Source organism: Bombus pascuorum, chromosome 6 (assembly GCF_905332965.1).
Source record: "Bombus pascuorum chromosome 6, iyBomPasc1.1, whole genome shotgun sequence".
Lineage (NCBI taxonomy): Eukaryota > Metazoa > Arthropoda > Insecta > Hymenoptera > Apidae > Bombus > Bombus pascuorum.
Window position 1 is genome coordinate 116,309 of NC_083493.1, and position 26,502 is coordinate 142,810.

Genomic DNA, 26,502 nt, shown 5'->3' on the forward strand with positions numbered 1-26,502 from the left:
GTGTGTATATTTACATGTATTAGCTGGAAAAACCAATTATTTTTACGATGATATCGAATCACCGTTATGATGTAAAAAGTGAGATTAACATAAAAACAGTTAATGTCAAAATAATTAATCTATATAACAATAATAGACTGTTGTTTAAGTAAGTACCTATGTACGTAATTGTATTTCCAAAGAAAAATATTTCAACTTCATTATTTTCTTAGATTAGAAATAGAGTAAACATAAAGAGAATAATCTCACATCAATTTATGTTTTATGATAAATATACATTTACCGCGTGGCTATTGCCAAACATATAACTTTCCCTGTACAGAGAAATATGTTGGAAAGATTTGAATGAAATACGAAACAACGCAACGTATCGTGCGCAATTAAAGACGCCATACTGAAAGCATAAAAAAAAGAGAAAAGAGAAAAAGAGGAAAACAAAACGAAAGGATACAGAACAACCTTACAGACTTCTAGAACTGACCCAAATCGACAGCCAGTTTCAAAGAATTTCCAGTAAACTTTCTCGTAGACTCGTAAAATTATAACGATTCATTGACGTCACCAGAGAATTTCGTTTGTTTTTGTCTTCAGAAACAGAATAAGAACATGCTAAAAGCGGATTTATTTAGCTTATAGTCGCTTTGTCGCGTGCAAACAATCTATATATATATATATATATGATATGTACAATAATATGTATGTGCGACTATGTATATATTATACACAATACACAGGATGTACAACACATCTGGTACAAGCCATAACATCAAATTAAAGTTAAAGCGGTAGAAGATAAACAAAATTTCGTTAGAAAAAATTAAATGACGCATCTCAAATCTTCAAAATGGAGGCTTTTTAAAGGTTTCAAACGCAACTCTGTTTTTTTAAGTGCAAACACTACGTATTTATAATTTCACTTATAAACACTTATAATTTAGAATTTATAAAATCACGCTTCAAATATTCTGCCTCTTTGGCCGGCACTTTATTTAACTCTTGAACCATTGTCCAACAATCTTGGTAAAGTCCAACCGTTTTCGATGCGATCCTATTAAGCTGCGTTTTCATCGAATTATAGGATTACGGTAGTGTACTGATTATAATTATTCGGATACTGATTGTCCAAAGATAGATTTCTAAGTTGTCGATTATTGGAATGCGTAATCAAAAATTCTTCGATTCTTGAAACATGGAAATATTGTTAAAATGTGGTTAAAATAATTGAGTAGGTATTGTCACTTGTTATCGATTTCTGAGATCAAATCGACTTTTTTCTGCCGCATGCGACATTTTTGTCCCTTTTTGGGGGAATCATTACAATTTTGTCGCTGGTTTACCAAGCGAAGGGACGTTTGTTCCAGCCAAAATACAACTTATTCGAGAAACCATTGCCTCAGAGAGACAAAAACAGAGACAGAGAAGATTTGGAAGATAGGAAACGGTACCTGAAAAATACCTTTCCAGCACGACCAGTCGAAGGGGGAAAATCAATTTCTGTTCTCGTAAAATTTCCTGGAACGTATTTTAAACGTAATTTGTTAAAGGAATGTCACAGAGAATCGATTGATATTTCTTAAAGAAAACGCGCGAGTAAAGGGTCGAATCTCTGCGAGTCACCAAACAGAAATATCCGAGGAAACTAAGTCCCGTTATCAGGATGGATAACGGTGTTAATAAACGGCTTTTGTCTGGACATTTCGCAGTCTCACTCCGAGTTCTACTCTACCATTTATTAATCTGCCCTACTCAAATCAAGTATGTATAAAGTTTCATGTAACGATCAACGGTTACTAGAAGAAACGATTATTGTTTCAACCTTGACTTGATTTCGTCGTTCAATTTCAAAGCATAGATATGTATAACAAAGGTATAACGATCCCTTAATTGATATCGCACATGCGAACGCGTATTCAATTTCCCTTATGCATTTCCTTTTGATGGTGAAATAAGCATTCCATTATTTGTCATAAATAACTACTATCGTTTACCTACATATCACGTCATTCCTTACTGTTTTCCGATATTCGAGAAGAATTTCATTAACTACGAGTAATATAAATATACACCAGCCATCGCTGTTTGTGTTTTATACTGTTTGGTCAAGTGTAATTGTACGTCTTTCAAAACAGGTTCTATCCAAAAAATGTGTAGAAAATCTCGCAGTGAAATATTTGTTTTTGCGGATCAACACAAATTGTAAAAATAACTCGATAATTATGTGGTTGTGATCTCAAGAACGAAAACGAATCGGAGAAATTTTAGCTTTGCGAAAATGCATTTTTCTCGGGTGTACAATATATGTATGTACATATAATATATAAAAAAGCACTTGACGCAAGATTCCAAATTATCCTTTTTCGTGCAGATTAGTTAACGAGAAATTCAATCAAACCGAGAGTAGTAATGTACAACGTTACGTGGCATGGTAGTGGCTAATGACGAATAACAACGTGCAAGATTATAAAGTATAAAGCAGAAAAAAGAAATCTGGATAAAGAAAATATTCATTTATCGCCTATTAAAATGATTAAAAAACTGTATACTCGAATATTTAAAGTTAGAAAATAGACAAATATTATCTAACGATCGTTTCAACAATTCGATCGCGCAAAACTTCAAGATTGACTAAAGCTGAAATGAGTTACCGCGTCGTTCGAACGAATCGATTTTTATTATTAATAATTCGCCATTTACACCCCACATAAGCCCATGACCTATTACGAACCCTTCTTATCTCTTATTTGCGTCACCTGTCTATTTTATTTTATGTAACCTACGTTACTGTAAAATCGATCTACAGTCAGTTTATTAATATACAAATAAAGCGACATCTTCTCTGCCCAAAACTAATTATAAGAAGGAACCTGCTACTCGTAATTCGTTACTTGAATTTTGGACGCACCCAGCTGATATCATATAACTTTATATCATCGATATTTGCATTTATATAAAAAAAATTTGGAATTTCTACTAGAATGCATCGAAAGAATAACTTCTATTTTATTTAATAAATAAATAAATTTTATTTACGCGTACAAGCATATTTATCCTTAATACTGAACATAACTACCATATCATTGTATTTTATCCAATATGATGATACTCAAACGTGATAAGGGATACGTGATAAGTGATAAATGATAAGTGATTAGTGATTAGTGATTAGTGATTTTCAAAAGAATCAAACAAGCAAGAATTCCGAAACTATGAAATAAAAGATAATCGCAAAAGTGCAGTTGAGAAAATAGAATTTTGCTCAAGTATTATATAAAGGCAGAGGATATTATATTATGTATGTATAAGGAATAGAGAGAACATGGATTTCATTGACGCTCGGTGTCTCGGTGTCTCGGTGTCGGTCTCGCGTTTCTCACGCTCTTATTCTTTAGTAGCTGTTGTAAGTTGTAATTTGTAACGATTCCGGCATAGCATGGCGAAAGGAGATCCAAGTTGTTTCGTTTCGGCGAGGAAAAAGCGGCATTGAATGTTGTCGATCTGGTCGATTGTTAGAGTTGGAAACAACATACACAACGAGCAACAATAAACGGGTCGACAAGGATTATTTAACTAACGGTAACGGTATGTATCGATCGCCACCGTCATCGCCATCGCCATCGCCATCACCATCGCTCGTTCGACGCGATGGTCGAGCTCACCGGACTGGCCTAATTGTCGTGAAAATGTTTACAGGAAATCACGCGATAAAATCTTTCGCTTCACGCTATGTCGCATAGAGTTACTATATGAGTTTCAGATTCTCTATTCCGATCAATTGCGACGTTGTGTAGCAATAAAAAATAATTTAGCGATGGCCAGTTGAAATAGAAGAATTACGTTGTACGATATATCTACATTGACTCATTAAGATAATGCAACACCTAACACAGAAAGCTTTCATTGATTTATCATGAATACGAATGTACACACGATTCTAAATTTAAATTATGACTAATAAATATCACTCACTTTTTCATACAACTATTTACTACCCCCTTTCCCAATGCTAAAATCGTGCAAGTTTCGTTCAAGCAAACGGATATTATTGAAAAAGAGATTACTTACAAACGCAAGCAAATATTAACTTTTAACATAATTTAGCGAAATTATAACGAAAGGCAGGTCAAATTATCTCTATAATCTATAACATAAGAAGAAATAGCTAAAGAAGTATTGAATGTAATCAAAACGCTCTGATGACGATGAACATAATCAAAGTGCTTGTAATAATAATGAAGTGATTTTGAAGCGGTAAGCAGAAGAAAAATTTTACTTCTGTCAATGCTATCAGAAGTCAGAACACACCTGTCGGATCGTGGTGTTTCTTCAAGTCTGTCCAAGTGGAAACAGCAGAAATGCTAAAGGAAAAGGACCAACTACGACAGACGGAAAAATATCAATTTCCTGATTTATGTCGTTGCGTCATCGTATTGGTTCCTCGCAACGTTTACATTCCCAATTACCTGTGTTCCTCCCTTCTTCTCTTTCCTTTCTCTTCTCCTTCACTCCACTATATATAATACATACATACAGACTTATTCATCCCATGATTCAACTTGTAATCACCTGCATAACCTACCAAAAATTGAATTAATTCTGAAAGATAACTTGACACGAGTTTCTATCCTCTCACATCTCTTCTCGATCTCAAAATAAAATATTCTCCATATACATACGTAAGTATGTATGTATATATGTATATATATATATATATATATATGCATTTGAAAAAGTGAGAAGAAAGTTTGCTTTGCTTCCGAATGTAAGTGAAAAATGGAAATGTAAAACATAGCAAATATAAGCGTGAAAACCTCTTCCCCATTAATCAATACATACATACTTACGTATGTATATGGAGAATATTTTATTTTGAGATCATATATATATATATATATATATATATATACACACATGTACATATACATACATATATGCTGACTTATAACAGATGTAAATATGTACATATGAGTATAATAACATTGTATCCATCTTTTAGCAAACTATTATTGGTTCATTTGAATTCAAATAATCTTGTATCTGTTATAATTTCCAAACGACATTTTTTCATCCTCGTTATTCTCTCTAAATGTTTCCTTTTGACAAAATCAGTCAACAGTGTAGCACTGTAGCGTGCAATTTTAAGTCGTTCTGTTGTATCTACGTAAAGTTAAATATCTTTTTTTGCAAACATTTTATCATTTTCCTCATAATAGCCGTGATATATGTATAAAATCGTGATTGATAGTTGTTCCGTTCGCTCCTTTATATACACATATGAAACAAGAAAGTGTGTATATTGACTTGCGCGTGACATTAGATACGAGTCTCCGAAATTCTGTCTGCATAAATAAGGTATGACTTATGAAAGTTATAAAAAAAACTTATCTTGAAAAGTGACACATAATACATTGGCTTCTTTGAAACCAACACTTATTATTATATTATTATTCTTAAACATGAAGAATATAGAAAATACAAAATATAGTAAATTGTGAGTCTCCAAGTTTTCATTTTACAAATAGTAGCATTTTCTACTATATTTTTAACATTATTCACACACTACTTTAAATTCTTACGATTAGTTGAATAAACAAATCTTAACTGAACACAGGTTTCATATAAAAAAGATAAAAGTATTAGTTCAGGTATCGATATCGGGTAATTTTTAAAGTACAGTAAAGATAAGAAATAATTTCTCCACGATGCATTGTCTTGAGGTACAGAAAGAGAGATATAATTAAAAATCACAATAATGATTATGGTTGGAATTGGAAAGAAAACAAGAACGGTTTAACAGTTTTATTTCCGAGGGATCTGTGTGAGCAGTGTATTTTTGATCGTTCCACGAACAAAGGAAAGGACCTGAGATCTGGCAACAAGGGAAACCTTTCGAAAAAGATACGGATACACCATAGTGGCGATGATGGCAGTAGCGCGGAGCGGAACGGCAGCGGTGGCCAAGCACGGTGCCTCCACCCTCCAAAAAACATCTGTCGGGTTGGAGTAGAACACACAGGCACACAGGACACGCCCGCATGAGCGCTCATTCGGACTTTCTCTACCAGCACCGGCTGTGCTCTGTGCTCCACGAAAAATACCATCGTTTCCTAAATACTAATCACCGAAAAACCTATAGCATCCAGAAAATACATATAAACTGGATGTCATTTTTGTGAATCTCCTACGGCAGAATCTTTCAAAGTTACAGGTTCTCTGAAACGACGTGTGATTTCTGTACCGTTATACACAATAATACACATATCTAGGTACTTTGATATTTAGATAGATAGATATTTAGATAGATAGATAAATGATACGAGATCCTGATTTATTTATAGAACTTCAGATTTTTGTAAATAAGACTATAGAAATACAACTTAAATATGGATTCGTTTCATGTACTGAATATTATTATAAGTGATACATGTCAGATATTTTATGTACTCTTATATATTATATGTATTTATGTACGTACATTCGTACATCTTTAAATTTCCCATTAAATTCATGGAAATCTGCAATTTAGTAATAATAAAATGAAATTAATCTTTTTAATCCTGCATACAGAATAAAAGAAAGATACATAATCAGAATAAATTAGGATTCTTAAACAAGCGTTGTTACGTCCCGTGACCCTATCATATACTATAATCCATCTTTCGGTCAAGATGGCCACCAACTGTTTAAACATATTTACTCGGATCCGCAATAATCTTAACACGTCGGTCGCCACGTCAGGCGCCACGGGAGACGGGCATGCTTCCGTGGCATGCTTCTTATTCAAGTTAATTAAATATAGGATATTATATATAAGATATACAACAAAAGCATTAAAAACACATTATACCATACTTTTCATTAATTTATATTCTGGATGAAATGTTACATTATGTTATGTCGCATGGTATTTGTTAAAACATTCCAAACACATTTGCAGTGATTTTGAACACTTCGAACAATATGTTGTAGTTTTTTTTACGTTTTTTCTCGCTTCTTGGCGTGTGATAGTTTGCCTCTACTTCTCGTAACATAGGGCGCACATCCTTCTTACAGGCTTGCCTTGTTGATTCTTACGAATCTCCAAATGGTGGGACACCTTCTTCGGTTTCTTCCGATGGTTGTCGAGCACAGCATTTTCCGAGGACACATCGGACCATTCGGAAACGAGAATTTCCCGAAATTTTCTTATCTGTATTTTTCTGTTTGTGGCTGTTTGGTACACAATATGAGCATTTACTATAGTTGTTCCTAAGAATAAATATAGTGCTAATTCCCGATACCACTTGATGCTATTCCGTATTGTAGTGGGATATGAGACCAACTGGTCACTTCTGTCGATACCAGTTTTTCCATTATTGTATACAATTATCGCCAAAGGTTTCTATATCGGAGGACGTCCACGATATGTAGAATTTGAGATTGAAATCATAATGGGTGTATGTTTTATTGACAATATTCTAACATCTCGAACATCTCTCCGTTTGACCATCACAATACCGTTCTTATCTTCTCGTGATATCATTTCACCTCTCTTCAACTGGTATGACATTACGAAATTGGGCATATATTTTTTGTTGTACCGTACAGTTCCAACGACATGCGTTCTAAAATTTAAAACAAAGTTCGTCCTTCATTTAGCAATTTATCTGCAAGTTCAATGCAGACGTTTTCAACTATGCCAACTTGCTTACTTCCAGTGATATCTCGTCCGTAATATACTTTTGCAGACCATGCGTAACCTTCGGTGGAACACAGTTTGAATAGTTTTATACCATACTTATGTGATTTCGTCGGTATGTATTCCCGGAATGTTAGTCGTCCTCTCCAAGGAACCATTGATTCGTCGACTACAATATCTTTGCCTGGTGAAAAAATTTTTTGGTAATTATCTATCAATATGTTTATAAGTGGTAAAACTTTTCCAAGTCTGCTTTTCTGTTCTATAGTTTCGTTATTTGCAAAATGCAAGTTTACTAATAGCGATTCAAAACGATTACGGGACATTCTACTACGTGGAAATGGAAAGTTGCAAATAGGGTTCGGCAAATAGTTCGTTGATAAATTATTCTTATATCTTTTATTACCTTTTAACATAGTTAAATTAGTATAGTTAAAGTCAGTGTAGTTTCCATTCCATTAATTACCTTTTAACGAATTATAGCTCTGAATTTTACTAGAATATACAAGTTTCATCGTTTACATAAAATTTTGTTCAACTTGGACAAAACACATTTACAGAAATTAAAATAAAAAGCAAGACTAATTTGTTTGTATTTTTACAGTTCATTTGTTTTTAATAAAATATTGTCCTATCCTTGTATTTTCTATTCTTATATTTACTCAAAGTAAAAAATTTGGGAAATTATAAGAATGTACGATATGTACGTAACAATAATCTGAAAATATGATAGCAAGTATCTTTTTAATTTGTATTATAAATTTTATTAAGTCATATATATATATATTTGTTTCCCTTACTTTGCATTAGTGCAGAATATTTATCTTGTTTCCTATCGATGGTTATAAGTTTCGCAGTTAACTTCATCGAAGAATTATGGCTGACGTGTGATAAAAAAGGAAAAATAGGAAATAAGCACTATCAAGCAATCGACAGAGGCTGCTAAATGACATGAATATGACAGGAAGTGGTGCCTCCACTCAATTTCTTGTGGGTCAGGAGCGTGGGTAGAAGGTAGAACCAAGTAACTGGAGCGCCCTTCCTACTCCTACAAACCTGCCCCTCCTCATTTCTACTTTCACCCTTCCTTACCGATCCTTCTGCGCTTATCCAACTCTGTAAATGTAAGATACATAATACTGAAAAACATCTGCTGTACGTTCGTTTATATAGAGCGAATATTCATACAAAACTATTTATAATTGAACTACGTAGGAAAGATTTCTGAAACATCATTAATGTCTATTGGTAAGAATAATATTTTTAAAATAAATATTAATTATCAAATAGAGAAATAATGAACTTTGCTTGTACTTATACACTTACTTAGCTTCTAAACTTACTAACTTCTAAACTAAAAAATTGTACTCTCTTTTTTAACCTCGACCTCCTTTCCACTAACACATAAAATCGAGTATAAGAATAAAATATAGTATCTGTGTAAATTACAAAAGAAAAAGCCTTTGGAAACAATGAAATTTTCGTGCACGAACCTTTGTCCTTTCGTAAATGTTTGTAAATAAAAAATCAAGATATTATTGTATCGTTGTGCAATTTGCGTACCATGTAACATGCTGTAACATCTGTCAGGACTGTTCAGATTGTAGATACTCCTACAATATAGCTTCGAACAACGGAACGGACAGCCATGTTTCGGGCAACATTTGAGCTCTGCTTGCTCAATGCACGCTTGCACATATCAGTTTCCATTCAACTTTCCACAGTTTTACCTTTTCATCCTGGTCATTTCAAAAAAGACTAGTCGAAAAGATTTTACTGATTGTAGGTATTCAATAGTAATGTAATTTAAACGTAATAACATTCTCCTAATCTTTTACAACATCGTTTTTATGCGTATGTCCCATAGTGAACTTTACGTGATTGTTTGAGTAGTTACATTTTTATTTTTATCTCTCACAGTAGTAGTAACGAAAATAAAACTAACCACCACAAGTAATCTACCGTTATACGAATAACCTAGCTTAATCATCTTTTAAATTTCATCTTTTTTTGGTGATAAGAAAACAATATCAGAGGAAATCATTATTTTGTTTCGAAAGACTAAATATTATGGTAAGCATACTCCTTTTAAATGGTAAGTACTACATATTAGTAGCATCATTATATTTATTTCTAATATAAAAATACTTGTAAAATGAAATTCATGGGAATTTCTTATTGAAAAAATCATATCATTTTTATATTTAATGTTTCATTTTTTATGAAATGCACCGCCTATACTCTTTACATAAATTAATTATGTAAAAATATTTTTGAAAAACAAATTTTTTAATAGAAAATTCGTAATAATTTCGTAAACTAGATACGTCTATATAAGTAAATCTCATTGACATCGAAAAAATTATATCAGTCATCAATTTCCCATTAATTTATACACTTTAATAAAACTCACTTGTGAAATTCGCTAGAAATTAATCAAAGTGACTTATGACCAACATATGTATATGTACATGTATAAGCAACTTTCAAGTTACTTGGCGATACACATATGTACATTGTACATACATATATAAATACATACACGGTTATAAAGACTGAGAATAATACTAAGCAGCGCGGACGAAGCATCTTTAATAATGACGAGCAACTTCTACAAATCACCGGTATAATGTAGAGCTTGTTCTACTCCTGTTTTATCTCATTGCAACCGGTTTATCAAAAAATTACGCATGGCATTAGCCATTTACAAAACAAAATGAAAGTGCGCGGCGTCGTACGTACCTATATTCAATCAGCTGCATTCTTCTATTTCGTAAATTTGAGAAGATACGTTCTATATTTCCTACTCCTGTTTCCAATAAATTCTGGCAAACTATTACGTAGTATTTACGTATATTGATAAAGGATTCTATATTTTATATATATATGTTGCAATAAGTTGTATTAAAGTTTTACACACACACACACACACACACACACACACACACACTATGTAGATACTTAAATCCTTTGTATGTCTACAATATTGATATTTGCTACAGAAAAATTTCTTTTATTATTTTTATTAACTTTTTCATAAAATAAAGGGAAATAAAACAAATTAGGTGGCGAAAAATTGATAATCAATATACCTATAAACAAATTCTTAATGTATCGAACTCAAATATAACATTATATTACATATAATACTCAATATATAGATATATGTTCCTCATTTCGTCATTCCAAGCAGATGTTATATTACTATTGTCAAAAATGAATTTTTATGAGTATATAAGTACATAGTGTACGTTCAGTTACATTAAAATTAAGAGCGGCAGCTGATATCGTTACGAGAGATCGCTTATTGCATTACACGCTCCAGGTGTTTGGTAAAGTTTATCACTATGTCCTGAGAGTCAAAAAATAGGACGCTGTCACATCGATTCTACATCAGTTTATGAGTTTGTTATTAACCTACTTATTATATACATATTACATCCCTAATGCACAACTTGAACAAGTAGCACAACCTCGACTCACTTTATGCTACATACCATAGTAAATAATAAATGTTTATTTTAGAAAACAATTGATGAACAATTTATAATAATACGCATTATTTATACACATTTATAATAAGACACACGTTAAATATTACGCATATTCATTCAGCTGGTAGTATCTACGTAAACTGAAAAAATTTATTCTTAAATTGATTATGAGTATATTTAATTAGCAAACACTAATCTATTAGATGCAATGAGTTCCGTTTCTACTTGAATTTTTCTCGATTTTGTTTTTTCTCTTGGAAATTATACATGAAGAGGTTCCTGATAGCAATGACGATAGCATTTTAATGCTACAGTATTTTAAGGAGATTTGACAACTTCTCCAATTATGAATCACGCTCGGTATTGATGTGATCCTACACAAGTAAACAAGATATAATTAAACATCAAAGGCTGGTGGTTATACTAGGCTGATGAACGGCCAGAACAGGAGCGCAAATCTCTTCATATTTATAATAGTATAGGTATACTATACTAGATAGGATGTTTTCTAAGAGCGCACCCTTTGAATAAGTAGTAGAATTACGTGGGACGAGAGTCTCTGTACGCGTGAATGATCGCGGCTCGACTCGACTCGTGGTAAAAAGAGATACGATAAAAAGAGAGACGCGGTGAAGGGACAAGCAGTAGGGAACAAATAAAAGTAGACTGTAGAATGCAGAATTGCAGAGACAGCTGGTCGCTGGAGCTCTGTCTCCCCAGAGAATAGAAAGAGACATAGCGCACAGCACGGTGACGGCGAACAACAAGCCTATATGACGCACGCACGGATGCACACACAGTCTGAACATAAGCGCGCACATGCGCATCGACTACCACCTACCTTCCTTCCTATATTCTGACTCTAGCCAACCTCGTGACCACCGTTCCATGACGCACCAGGAACCAGTACTACTTATATATACCAGCGATCGTGAAAATTCACTGAATTCACTCACTGACATTCTCATTCAGATCAGTTTTTCTCCGTTGTTCCACGAACCAAACATAGAACTTCATAAAACATCTTTTCAAAATGCGAACTATAACTCAAAATTAATCGAAGATTATAAGATTTCATTATGTAGAGTAAGAATTAGTTATTATTGTTTATATCATAAAGAAATATGCAATATTGTTTCGAAGTAACTAACTACTAACAATATGCATATTAGCATTCAAATAAAATACGTTCAAAGTATTCAAAGGTATCATTAGTATTCGAAAGAACTAGTATTTGAAACAGTAAAGGATATAGTTTAAATAATAAAGTAAATATTCACTACAAATAATTTCTAATATATATGATTCTTATTAATTAGTGCTTTCTTTTGTAAAATAGTATGAAATGTTTAAGTACACGGTACGTGTAGAACATATGTTACTCTGCGCATGCAAACAGCATACACAACATTGTTATGTATCTCTAATTATATAGCCCTTCGCAACAGGAAAATAATATATATATATGAACATTTCCTAGTTTTCCATGTGTGTTGATTATCCGTTAATTAAAACTAAATATTACAATTCTGTGTCATGTATATTATAATATTTCAAGTTTCATAAATCATTATTTGCTAAACATACATAAATCTCCCTTTATTAGATTAAAATCATGCAAAAAAGAATTCGTTACTTTGATACTGTCCTCAAAAATTTTAACGTAACACTTGTTTAGACTTTAGATAGTACAAGCGATAACATCTAACAAGGTAAATAGAAAATATACATCTGCGATTATTTCGTGAGATATAACATAACAATGGTGAAAAATAGTAGTGGCCAAGTTATGCTTTTGCCATAACCATGATCGTTATAACCATTTCCGTTATAGGACCGGTGGAGCCTACCGTTGTTACATCATCTTGCTATTTTTTTCTCAATATCATTGACTTCATGGTTTTAAATGCTTTAAGATTTTATATTAATGTGTATGTCTAAACGTTAAACACGCTAATTTATACTGCTATCGTATGTCTGGTATCAAAATTAAAACTGTCTAAGTAGTATACGCTATAATAGCATAGTGTGTAGACAAACCACTAATACAATAGATGTCTTAAAAGTAAGTTAGGCTTCGATTGTTATATGGTTTCCATTTTCATCGCTTTAAGAGCTTAAAACTTAGAATTTAAAATCCATGACGCCTTAAAAATGGAAAAAGTCGTTTGGCAGAATTTTCTTTTCTTTCTTTTCCTTTTTTTTTTTTTTTTTTTTTTTTTTTTTTTTTTTTTTTTTTTTTTTTTTTTTTTTTTTTTTTTGAGCAAGAAACATCAAGAACAACAACAAGAAAAACACGAGAGAGAACGAGGCCGCACACCGCACCACAGGATGAGAAACGGCGTAGTGAAACGAGGTCGAATTGCGAGGTCGAGAGAGCTTCTTTTATCGCCCTTCCTTTGAAAACACATATTATGTACTCTTGCTCGTATACGTACTTTGAATCTTGAGTTCAAGTTGAGTTTAATTTCATGTTCCTCCTAGTTTTTATTTATTTTAACTTGGAACCAATATTACCAAACAAAAATGCTTATAACTATAACCATAATTATAATAATTGTAATAAGTACATAGTTTGTAAAAACTGATTATGCAACTAAATTTAAAAACTGATTTTCGTAAATATCGCCATCGAAGTAGTATTTGAACGAACTACGTATGTTACTAATTACGTAGTTGAAAAATAGGATGACTTCGATAAAAGAAGGCATATCAACTGAAAAACAAGTATAATGCGTGTAAAATCTTACATGGGCGCAACGAAAACGAGCGTAAACAGTTGCAGAGACAGAGAAGCAATTAATCGGATGATAAACACACAATTGAAGGTGATAAAAGTGTGTATATACGTTATCAAAATAAAAATGAGAAATACAAGTCCATTTATGTCCAAGGCTTAGGCTTTATCTGCCAGCCTACGCTCAATACGCAGTATATCTGGAATATCTTAAACTATAAATGAATGTAATATTACGAAAAAAAAAGATCTAATCCAAGAATGCTAGAAAATACGTTACAAATGTCGATAATATAATATAAATGAATTATGTATATTATCGATAATTCTCATATTATCTAAAACCACTCGTTATTCTGGGCTAAAAACACCTACAGTTAATGATAAAATTGTATTATGTGATACTATGACTCTTTACCGCGTGCCGCGCCGTAACCAACATGGTAGCGTCATTTCTGGGAATTGAGAACCTACTTTGCTGTCTTAGGTCTTAGCCAATAATAACGAGGAAATCCCGAACCAAAAGAGATTTATAGATTTATCATGTACATGCTACAAACAAACCGGTTCTTCGTATACACCTACTTGCTATCTATTCGAAAGCTCGTTTCAATCGGATCGACCGCGAATTTTATCACCGCATTCTAATCTGCACAGAAACAGGCACTCGAAACTAGTTACTTCGAGAAAAGCACAATGAAGAACCACAGGGATAAACTATTATTTTATTCATATATGTATGTAACTCAGTTTGTAAAGTGAAATTTAGATAACATTGCGATTGCGATATGCATATATACTACGGTATATAATGTAAAAATACAATACCGCAGAAATTGTAGAAAAATTTTAAACGGTCAAAAAAAGTAATTTTGCCAGACACATATGCGAGTGTTTTATATGCAGCGTGCAACACATTCTTACTTACGTGTGTATATGAATGTATGCATATGTAGAGGGGCGCAGCATGGGAAGGCATGGGAAAATTGTATAGAAAGACCAGGGTTCACAGCTGGAGGGGAAACTACAGAGTAGATAGACAGAAGGGAACGTCGCGTCATGTCGAGACACACGTTGGACGCTCCGTTGAAGCGAAGAGAGGCAAGCAGCAGAGTTGGGAATCGGAGGGTCTCGGAAGATGAGTGGGGCACCGCACCGCAGAGTGAAGGGAAAACCAGAGAGGCGAACAGCGAGGCGGCGAGTCAGACCTGCGCTGCCTCTACCGCTTCAGGCTTGAGGGTTAAGGCCCGTTACGCAACGTAATAACACAGTGAATTTTTTTTTAAAAACGTCGTCCAGGTACAAACCAGTCAGAAACTCGGTACACACTTGTATAACCAATGAAAATTTTCTTGTCATTTGTTTTATACTTATATTTTATTAAATCTCTATTTCATTAGTCATCTACTTATTAACGTAAATAAATTCTTCGGCAGCTTCATCATTGTTTCAAAATTCAACGTTCTTCATAGTAAAACAATAGTAAGCAATAGCAATATCGCTCAGAATGTATAGGATGTATAATAGAAAGAAGAAAGTAACATTATGTCTGAATACGCTAACAACAAGTCACTACGCAAGTAATATATTGTCATGTTTTCGCTCCATAACGTAGAGAAATTCTGATAACAGTCAACTGTCGTTATCAACTCACAGCGACTTTAAGTTAAAATATTTCAATTCAATCCTTAGATATGTAGGTACTACATGTAAACTAATTGTAAACAAAACCCAAGTATATACATGTACAACAATGCTTTCTGATACTCTTTGTGTGTGCAAGCGTATATCGTGTATACAGCGTTGCCGAATTTCTGTCAAGCAGAGAAAAATGGCCACCGACCAGACATGGAGGGAAATGGGGAGTAAAAAAAAGTGAACATAGAGAGGGGAGAAAGGAAGAGATAAGAGAAGAGAGCTGGGAAGAGAGAGAGAAAGACAGAAGCCAGTGTGTAAGAGAGACGCGTGAAAGCCTCTGATACAGTGTGCAAAGGAGGGGACAAGGTAAAGAGGAGGATACTCGACTCAGTAGCGTAACTATCATGAAGCAAATATGTATAAGGTATAAAGCAACAGATATATATAATGGAAACTGGTCAATTTGCAGTTCTTGGTAAAATTACGGAACAATGTATCCAAGTAGAAAACATGGGTATAGTGTCAAAGTTTAGAAAAGAGAAATTTGAAAATTTAATACAATTGTAAGAACTATTTAATATAATATAAGCATGATAAAGCAAGACAAAAAGGAAATTTAAAAAAATGTATAAAACCGAACAAAAATATTTTAATTAAGTATATATGTATTATAGTAAAATATTGTAATTAAGTATGTATGTATAACGTATATAATTATGTATATTAATATTGTCGTATATAGGAGACTATTTGTGATTAGTATATCAATGTATTCACAAATATTTTTCGCTGTATGTATTGAAGTAACAAAAATTATGCATTTTGGCAAACCTATAATTTATAACATTAATTTTTAATAATCTCAAAAATATTTTATCGCTATGTATTTATAAACTGTATTAGTATAAAACTAAATGACGATTACAGTCGATTAATAGTTAATAATATCAGCATGAATAGTTTTTTGCAGTCTTTATGTTGTACTGAACATATTATTCAGAAAAATAAAAGTGTATTACTGAAAAGAAGTTCTCGTTTACCCTGCTGCAGCGGGTATTTTTTTGTGAAGGCTTGAGAAGGGAATCGAACGACCGTATTTCCCCTCTCTTGATTATGCCACTGGCTCGACCCAGCGAGGCAGCACGGACAACCGGGTGCGCTGTTGCCAAGCGGAAATCACAGACCTACGGCATTTTCTTCTTCCACGAAGAGGAAGACGAAGACATGTATTCGTTTGCCGTGTTGCCTTCTGCATCAACCAGGCTCAAAAACAACCATCTCCATAAATGTGCGTCAATTTATTAATCTTATTTAACAATACTATCTTCAATATAAACTATCAGTAGTATCGATCGATGTAGTAAACGATCAGTACATCATCTGACTACCATCACCATCACTAACATTAATCAACGTTAAAAAATATTTTTGTCGATTAGTCCATGTCCTTTTCAGATACAGCGAGGTAAATATAGGATTATATATAAATATATATATTAATAAATACCAAACATTTTCTTTTATCCAAGATGAACCTCCTGTTTTAATAAGCCTTTCAATCAAATAAGGACGGTACATATGTGTGTGTGTGTGTGCTCGCGCGCGCACGCGCGCATGTGTATGACTATATACGACACAGAAATGCTAAAGATTATTGCACTAATTTGCATTAAAAAATCAATATGTGTAATAAGTGAAATTCTGGAATAACTAGAAAAAGATTTTAGTATTTACTTTCACTGTTGCTATTACAATATCGATAATTGACACGTTTTATAAAAGTCAGAGAAATTGTGATAGATCGACTGGAATGTCATTTTCCAGTATTTCTGCATTAACAATAACAAGAATTTAAATTATCTATCTTTTCAATGCACATTACGATCGTTTGATTATAGCGAACTATTTATATACATTGCTAATTTTAAAAATATACTATACCTGTATGTACTACTTGAAACAATTAAATAATCATCAAATCAAAAATAGATAAAATATTACAGTTCTGACATTCTCAAGAAATACTTGTTTTATATAATACATATTACAAGAATCCGTAATGTTCCATATTTCAACAAAAGAACATCTATAAATATTGCATTGCTGATTATTACAGATAAATTTTATATTTTCACAGATCAATAATATGTACATAGTACTTGAAATATCAGATCTTAAACTAAAATAACTTTTAACTCGCAAAAGATCATTATTAATTTCATTGCTACTGCTTTTATTTATTATAAATGCGTAACTTTTGCAAAATCTTTCAATTAAGTTAAAAAAAAATGTTTAACAGACGTCCATAAATTTATCAAAAGAATTTATATAAACATCTTTTCCTTTGATCAAGTTTTTTTGAGCAAGTAATTTTGATTTTCTTAAAAACTAGGGTTTTTCATTGATTAGAAATATTTAGCAATATATGCATGAAACTATGCTAATCAGTTGTATGTCTAATCAGTTCTGTTGATTATCTGTAACACTATTCTATTCCTTATTATCCAATATCCATTGCTATTGAGGATAGTGCGTACGGAACAAAGTTTCGCAGGAAGTGATTAGAATTTCAACTGCGTAAAATTACTATCTAGACTTCCTGCTACTCATCATCTGATACAAGCTAAATTTAGTAAGAGTAAGGATTTATTTAATGAAAACAAATTTTAACGAACGAAAAGATCAATATCAACTTATATGTATATAATACATAATACAGTATATAATAATGTATATAATACAGTTTCTGCACAAATTCATAAAAAAAAGATTTGATGAATTAACATTTTTTAACTAACATACATACATAATTTATTAAGAACTCACTAACAGTTTACAGAATGCTTCTTTAAACCTATTTCTTAAATAATTCAATCAACGAAAAAGTATATCATACATATGAAAACGTTTGTAAGAATAAATTCTTTGCATAAGAACTTCGAAATAAATGAGCACTGTTCTTTCAAGAAACTTACACAACCAAGTTACAGAAAGTTAAAAGTATGAGACGATTAAATACAGGATAAATTATATTTCATTAATAAATAAGGATTAAAACTAGTTTACTCATCTTTTAAAGTTCGAAATAAAATAATATCACTAAAAATATTATTATTTTATATGCTTTCTGTTCGCTACTCTTCGCATAGAAGAAATAATTGCAAAGCTAAATTTGCAAGTGTACAGATACAAGATTAAATTATTACATGTATTACGATTATTCCTCGATGTTTCAGATACTGCCTCAGAAGTGAAACGCGTGCCTTTTAAAGTAACAGATTAAACATACGCTTTTGTTTAAAAAAGGAATTATGTTCGACGATATCCGACTTAACGACCTCCAAAAAATCACGTAAATCACAGTTTTATAAAATTTCTTTGTGACAATTTTTAAGTAAAGGAAAATGAAAGCAACAATTGTACACTATAAAAAGAAGAGCTTGTACGTGAGTGCTTATTCCCTGTTAATGTCGTTAGCGTATCGAGACAAGAATATCGATGGAGCAATACCACAGTGATCAGTTTCGGCAAATCCATGTTGAAAAAAAAGTCAATATGAAATGGAGGTCGATAGCGTGATGACCTCGAAGCCAATCGGGAATTTTACAATGCCGTGGCCTCTCGCACGAAAGATACATGCTCGTGGTATATATATATAAGGATGCTCTGTTGCCACGTCTTGATTCAATATAGACTACAGACCAATAAAATAAGTTTTCCTCATGAATCCTTGGCTTTACGCTGCACTATTGATAAATCTTAAGGCAACATCAGCGATATGAGCATATCTCTTTACTTTACGTGAACCACTCGCTTTAATTCTCCCATGAGGCGATCAAAATTAATATGTATTATTATATGTTTGTATGTACATTACTATATTATATACATACAATGTATATATATTGAATAGCTTTGATAGGAAAAATTAATTACAATTTATTTCATTTAAAGAATTACACAATAAAAATATACTTAACTTAGGAAGATCTTTTTCTTAGGTGTTCTCAATTGCATACATGTGACTTAAGAATACAAACTACAACGCGAATAGCGACAGGTTTAAGGACTGGTGCAAATAAATGATGCAATATGGTATGGTTACGATTCCGCATTAGTGACACTGTACGTTTCAGCAGATTTATATTTCTCATAAGAGAATCATTCACTTGTTTGTATTGCACCATTCGAAGGATGAATCTTTTTAAAATTGTGACGATGTACACGCATCGCTATTTGCCTAGATCGGGCATACTATGTGATAGAAATATGACAACCACACGACAAATGTGAAATCGTTCTAGGATCTATTTTGACAATTACATTTTCAAGGAAATTAGCAAATCACAAATATATCAAATGTATATGATTACGTTTCTGCGAGGTAGAAGATATTAAGATTATGTTGTATCGAAAACGAACAATGCAAAGGAGAAACAAATAATATTCCCGATTTCTATAGATAAAAGCTCATTGTCAGCAATATGTACGTAGAATCTATTTAGATATTTTTACTCTTCACTAAACTTTTGTGAAGATCATCGTCGATGTTTCACAGTCTATATCATATAAACATTAAAATTTTGATTGTTACATTAGATTATATTGTTTTGTATGCACGTATGTCATATTATAATTATAAGTATATATAATGTACGCGCACATTAGAGACTTAATTTTTCCACGATCAAATAATAATCATAACATAGAAAGGGTAAGTCTAACGTGTGTATATGTATGTAAGGACATAGATATATCATAAACATAGATAAGGTGAAATTGAGGAGAATACTTCGCAATTTAATTTGTCATTTTATCTCAAACAGAGTAGGTTTTGTATAATTTATTCATAAAATAAAAAATAAAATTAAAATAAACTCCAGTTTAAATAGAAATGCAAGGAAAATATACCAAACAGTTTCACACACAAAAGATTAAATTCAAATGGAAACTTTTAGAAAGATGCTATGTGAATTATATTGAATTAAATGAAATTGTATAAAGAGAAAATTGAATGTTTTTTCTAAACCGTTTTAAATCAAACCGTTATTTGTATAATATGTATATACATATATAACATGTTTATATTTTTCAATTTTACCAATTTTTGTGATTAAATCATAAAGGAACAAAGCTGTTTACATGATCAGTATCTACTACTCATATGTTCTATGACTACTTTGCTCATGTGTTTGTATTTTACGTATTTATCGAAGACTTAAATACGCAAATACTTGCTTAATTATGTACATAAAAATATAAAAATATAAATTTGCATAAATATTCACAATCTACGAATAAATATTAGAAAACTTGCATACGAAATTAAAACATGTACATCTGTTAGAGGGCAGCACAAGATAGTCAGTTACAGATCAAAAATGAACAAAATGAGCGCTGCGAGCAAACCGGTCGACGTGTTCTTGATACGAAGGTTTTCATGAAGTACAAATTTTATACTTAATGTTTGTTATAATAAAAATTACTCGAATAATATATTTATATTTAATACAAAATGAAAGCTCACCTTCTTTTTCTGTTTATATGTTGAATACATAGTCAAATTCAAATTGTAGCTGCTATATCCAACCTCTAACAATATAACCGACAGGGTGAAGACTCGACGTTTTAATTCTCAAAAAAAAGTCACTTGTCGCTTCATAGTAATTATGCACTCACTTTTTCGACACTATCACCCCGTAAATTTTTCTTTTTGAAACAAAGATAATAATTTCACAAACACTTTTTCAACGACACATTCAGGAACGAAATTGTCAATCACGGAACAACCGCATGGCATGGCGACCGCGGTTACAACTCGACGTATATGTACAGTGTTTTAAACGATACGTCACATCCTTAATCCTTGATACTATTGGTTGCTTTCAAAAGAGTCAGCCAATCAATTTTGGAAGTTTTTTATTACGCGGGAAAGTAAAGTAAATTCCGTTAGAAATGTTGAAAATATATTTAAGAAGTCAAGCATATGCTCTTTTTCTGACAAGTTTAGATACATATCAACCTAAAGACAAATATAACATTTTTCTTAGAAGAATTAAATATAGAAGTCGAATAAAATATTATTATCGTATAAATTACATAAAACAATAATGAACACATATACTTCGATTACATGCAGCCGCCATTGCTCCACTATTTGGATCGGATTCAAACGTCTATTGCTTTAACTGTATTGCATGTATATTATTTATAACATACTTGCGGAAAGAAAATAATTTTCACTACTTATATGCATATATGTATATAGTACTATTTATAGTATATATTGTATAACTAGCTGTATTAATCTATAATATATTGATAATCATATTAATATTAATACATATAGAATAAAATCATATTAATTATTTATGGAGAACTAGAAAACAACGCTAATACAAAATAAAAGTTGGATAAACGAAGAAGTATATATATTCTATATATTTGTTTAATGAAAATAAAAATGGACCTTAATATATAAAAATATATATATCTTGATATCATATGTATCTTGATATATATGTACATATCATATGTACATATATAAATATATTTCATATATAAAATTCACATATTTCTATATGTAAATAAATGTCAATGCAAATTAAAAAAATGCTGTTTTTAAATATTATTATTTATACGTACTTACATAAGTATATATATGTGTAAATATATATGTACATATTTACTACACAAGTATATGTTATGACATTTTTATTAGTAGTTATTAGTATTTACAAAGATAGCAGTTAAATAAATTTTGCTTCATTAATTATGAACAGTAACAACATACAGCATTTTTAAGAAGCACTAAAACGAAATTAATTTTTGTAAGTAAATCAATTATTATATTTATTGTTAGATGTAATAAGTGAAAAAAATTAATTGGAAAATTTGGAGTGAATAGGAGGGGCATTCATAGTAATGCGTAACTCTAAAAGATGGCAGCACCAGAAATACGCGTACCTCGGCTTGATATGTAGATTACAGAATTTGAAAGCTTTCATGTAAACTTTTTATAATTTATGAAAAATTAACAAATGAAATGAAAATTAAAACGTCCTTATTATTTGAAATACAGGGTGATCCAAGATTAACAGATGTTTATTAAACCTATAACCAAATGATGAATTATTTAAATAATTCGATAGGTGGTGCAGTGACTGGTGATTCTGGTTTACAATTGAACAATGTAGAAATATTATATACTAAAGTGCAACGAGTTTATATGAAGCCACAAAATAAAGAAGAACGTCAACGTGAGCTGAGGGTTAATGTGGAAAGCCATGCTGGTATTAGTCCTGTATGTCGCAAGGTAGTATACATTTTAATGTTTGCATTAGCCTATAATTTGTTGATATACTAAACGATAGTTGGAGATATATTTTTATTATTTAATAATATATTGCGTATTTATATTACAGAGTTTATGTGTTTTGTTAGCAGATGACGATGATCCTTGTTTCCTTTATTCCTTATTCATCACAGAAGATGATTTCAAAATTTTGAAATCTCAACAAGGATTATTAGTAGATTTTGATAACTTTGCGACTCAACTAATATATTTATTAGAGCAATGTCAAATACCTGCTACGAATCTATCAAAAGCACCACCAAAGTTTTTGTTGTTATTAGCAGAAGAAGGTGGAGAATGGATGTTAAAATTAGTTGAAACAAATAATTTTAAACATTTATGTCATTTGAGCCTCAATATATCACCCGCAAGTGATTCAGATTTGAAAACGCACATGGCCATGAAAATTAAACAGTTGAAAGAAAATATTTTACAACAAAATAGAGATGCACTTGCACTTGAAACAAGATTGAATGACTTATTAAATAAAGTAGAAACAAAAACTAGGGAGTTGGACCAATTGGAACAAAAGTATATAACAGAAAAAAGTCAAATGCAAATACTTTCATCAGAACAAATAGGCCTTGAAAAAGATAAGTATGTAGCAACATTTATATAATTATGTGTGATCATATACATGAAATATTTATTAAGGATTTTTAAACTTCGATAGGTTTGCCAAAGCACAGTTGGAGTGGCAGTGTCAAAGTGAAAAACAAAAAATAGAAATAGAACGTAGGCATACAGAAATGATAAAACAACTTCATACTGAACTGGCAGAATTACGTACACAAAATTCAACGTATAAAGATAAGTTATCTCTTCTTGAAGCAACTAATGTGGAACAACTTAAACAGCTGCAAAATCTTGAAAAAGACCTTAATATTACTCAGAGAGATTTGAATCTACTGAAAAAACAAAATTCTAAATTAGATACAGATTATCATGACAGAGATAAATCGGTAAATAGTTTGAGAACAAAAGTTGCTGTACTTGAACAAGAATTAAAAGATAAAGGTATACTTATTACCAAACATACCGAAATGTTAAAAACTGCCAAAGAACAAAAACAGCACCTTGAAGATCTTCTAACTGAAAAAGAAGGTCAGTTACAACGCAAACAAAATTCTTTACGAAATTTAAGTGATGATTTGGTTAAAGCTAATGAAATATTAACAAAATTACAAAACGAACTTGCTTCAACAAAATCTAAATTAAAATTAAGAACCAGTATAGCACTTGAACAAGAAAGGTTATTAGATACTAAACAAAAAGAAGTTGGTCAATTAGAAAACAAAATGGAAAATTTAGTGAAAGAAACAAAAGATGCAAAAACAGAGATTGAAAATTTGAAAGAACAGCTCAAAACTCAACAGAATCAGTTAGAGGAGAAAGAAAAAATAATAAAGAATAATGATAATGGTAATTAAGTATTTTTAATACATTTTATTATAAAATTTTTGATTAATGATGTATATACACAACAATAATTTTAAATTATTAAATATTATTAGTTATATTATTTCTGTTTCTGTAATATTTAATATTATTATATTTAATATTATTCAGAAAAATAATATTTAGTATTCTATTTTAGTATCTTAGAAGAGATTGCATTATATATTTAATATTATCCTTCTATATTCTTGCAGTAATAAGTTGGTTAAATCGACGATTAGCAGATAGCCAATCTCCACTACAAAATGCTACTGTAGCAGCACCAATTACAGTACCATCTTCAACTCATTTAACATTACCTCGAACGAATAAATTAATTAGTAATAAATATGAAACACGTACATCTGCACCCAATATAGTACAATCGAATGCATTATCTGGATTACCACTGAGAAATCCCATTGTACAAAATCCAAATATTAATCAAACCACACGTATGACAGCACGATCAATGGGTGTTGGTATTACTGATAATACAATGGGCATATCAACGTTTAATAAAAGTGGTCAAATTTCGAGTACAAGTACACCTATGGAACGTATCAATTCTTTGAACAAGTTATCTGGAAATGTCGCAGGTTCGTCTTTGGTACCAGTCGCTGTAGAAAATAATAATTCATCTGTACCACCAAATGGTACAAAGATAAAAAGTACAAGTGTCACACTACAGAGTGGACTAAGAAGGGCAGGTTTATCTGATAAGCCAATTTTACCATCTGCATATTTTCCTAAAACATTACATTGACTAAATATACAACAAAGACTATCCAGTAATATACATCAAAGTTGTGATGCCATATAAAAACATATCAGAATATATTATGTATAGGATAAATGGTTATTGTTTCAAGTTTAATGTTGGAAAACAGTACAAAATAGTTATGCAAAGCAAATGATGTTAAAACATATTTTGAATTTTATATCTAAAGATATTGTTTTTATAAATTTATATGCATGTATTATGAGGAAATGATAGACATACTCATTTCTTATTATTTTTCATGTCTAAGTGATTTAATTCGGTGTTTATTGCTAAAAGATAATAATGTAATAAAAATCATAAAAATCTATATTTTTGCAAGTACATAATTTGCTTCTATATTCGCTAAAAAAAAAAGGTAAATGTTGGGAAGCATAATCATCTCAGATATGATAACAAATAATATAGAATATTAATTACTAATCATTACATGCACATAATATTTTTTAATAACACTGTGTCAATTCATCACTGTTTTTATATAGCTACTTTATCGTGGATTTCAAATTTTAAATCAACAAAATGCTATATAAGAATTCAATTAATATTTTGTCTCAAAATTAAATACCGTTTGTTATTATAGTTCATAAAATCATAATCTTATTCTTTAAATAGGTACCTGGGAAAGCTTTTATCGTACAGATTAAAGTGTGTATATATCGTAGTTGTTATAAATTTTTTAAGCTATGTTAATCTCTAGTAAACTGAATAAATGTATTGAATAATTAGAATGTCTTATGATAAAATTAGATTAGCAGGATTTGTTATAAATTTACATTTAGTAAAATTCATGTAATATTGTCTTAAAATAAATGTATATTTTTTATAACTTTGTAATAATAAAAGCGATTTGTACGTATTTTGTATCAGGTATTTTTAAAAATAGTCGTATTTAGCAGATGTAACATAATATGTTTTCAGTATTTTTAAAATAGATAACGAAAATAAGATGTTAATACAAATAAAATGAACTAGAAGCTTCAACAAATTGTACAATTTTTATAAATACAGGGCGTCCTAAAATATCGACAACAAACTTTAGGAGCATGTAGTCATGAGAACAAACAGAAAGGTCTTAATAAACAGGAGTCGAAAAACCATTAGTTTCGGAATTACAAGATGTTTTTATCAGTAAAACATTACCTTTATAGCATACATATGTTCAATACGTTCTCCGTTCATTTTAATACACACTTCGACATATTTCCTCATAGAAGCGCGCACATGTTGAAAGATCCTCGGCATTTCTCTTATATATCTCTTGGCAGCGGTTTTCGACTCGTTATATTATCTCATTTACGAAGCAACTGGTTTACTATGCACTATATTTTTGTACGCTAAACATCTCGTAATTCCAAAATTAATGGTTCTTTGACCCATGCTCAT

General features: G+C 31.2%; 2 protein-coding genes and 1 long non-coding RNA gene across 6 annotated transcripts in view; 1 reads left to right on the forward strand and 2 right to left on the reverse strand.

Annotated features, from left to right (window-relative positions):
* LOC132908334 (inositol-pentakisphosphate 2-kinase) overlaps positions 1-21,363 on the reverse strand; it is an 82,103-nt gene extending 60,740 nt beyond the window's left edge. For all 3 annotated transcript variants that reach the window (XM_060962274.1, XM_060962275.1, XM_060962273.1), the window contains exon 1: positions 21,072-21,363. Coding sequence is in view for 1 of the 3 variants with exons in the window: in XM_060962273.1 (XP_060818256.1) it covers positions 21,072-21,101 (30 nt within the window). In the remaining 2 variants the exon portion in view is untranslated. The remainder of the gene's footprint in view (positions 1-21,071) is intronic.
* LOC132908352 (uncharacterized) lies at positions 7,619-14,931 on the reverse strand. 2 transcript variants are annotated; one of them, XR_009658354.1, is made up of 4 exons: positions 14,835-14,931; positions 8,476-8,791; positions 8,082-8,393; positions 7,619-8,005 (listed from the first exon to the last, which is right to left on the reverse strand). It is a non-coding gene; the product is annotated as an uncharacterized LOC132908352 (long non-coding RNA). The 2 variants fall into 2 exon arrangements; XR_009658353.1 differs by lacking the exon at positions 14,835-14,931 and adding an exon at positions 9,169-9,249.
* Positions 21,364-22,488: 1,125 nt separating the features above from the next.
* Positions 22,489-25,989, forward strand: LOC132908311 (spindle assembly abnormal protein 6 homolog). Its single transcript, XM_060962220.1, has 5 exons — positions 22,489-22,551; positions 22,626-22,859; positions 22,969-23,495; positions 23,572-24,320; positions 24,551-25,989. Exons 2-5 carry the CDS (start codon positions 22,668-22,670, stop codon positions 25,099-25,101), a joined length of 2,019 nt encoding a protein of 672 aa, XP_060818203.1. The 5' UTR covers positions 22,489-22,551; positions 22,626-22,667; the 3' UTR covers positions 25,102-25,989.
* Positions 25,990-26,502: the final 513 nt, after the last annotated feature.

Coding starts and splice junctions, on each gene's coding strand:
- LOC132908311 (XM_060962220.1), top strand. CDS start 22,668: ATGATGAATTATTTAAATAATTCGATAGGTGGTGCAGTGACTGGTGAT. Junction 22,860..22,968: donor TTAGTCCTGTATGTCGCAAG/GTAGTATACATT, acceptor TTTATATTACAG/AGTTTATGTGTTTTGTTAGC. Junction 24,321..24,550: donor AATAAAGAATAATGATAATG/GTAATTAAGTAT, acceptor ATATTCTTGCAG/TAATAAGTTGGTTAAATCGA.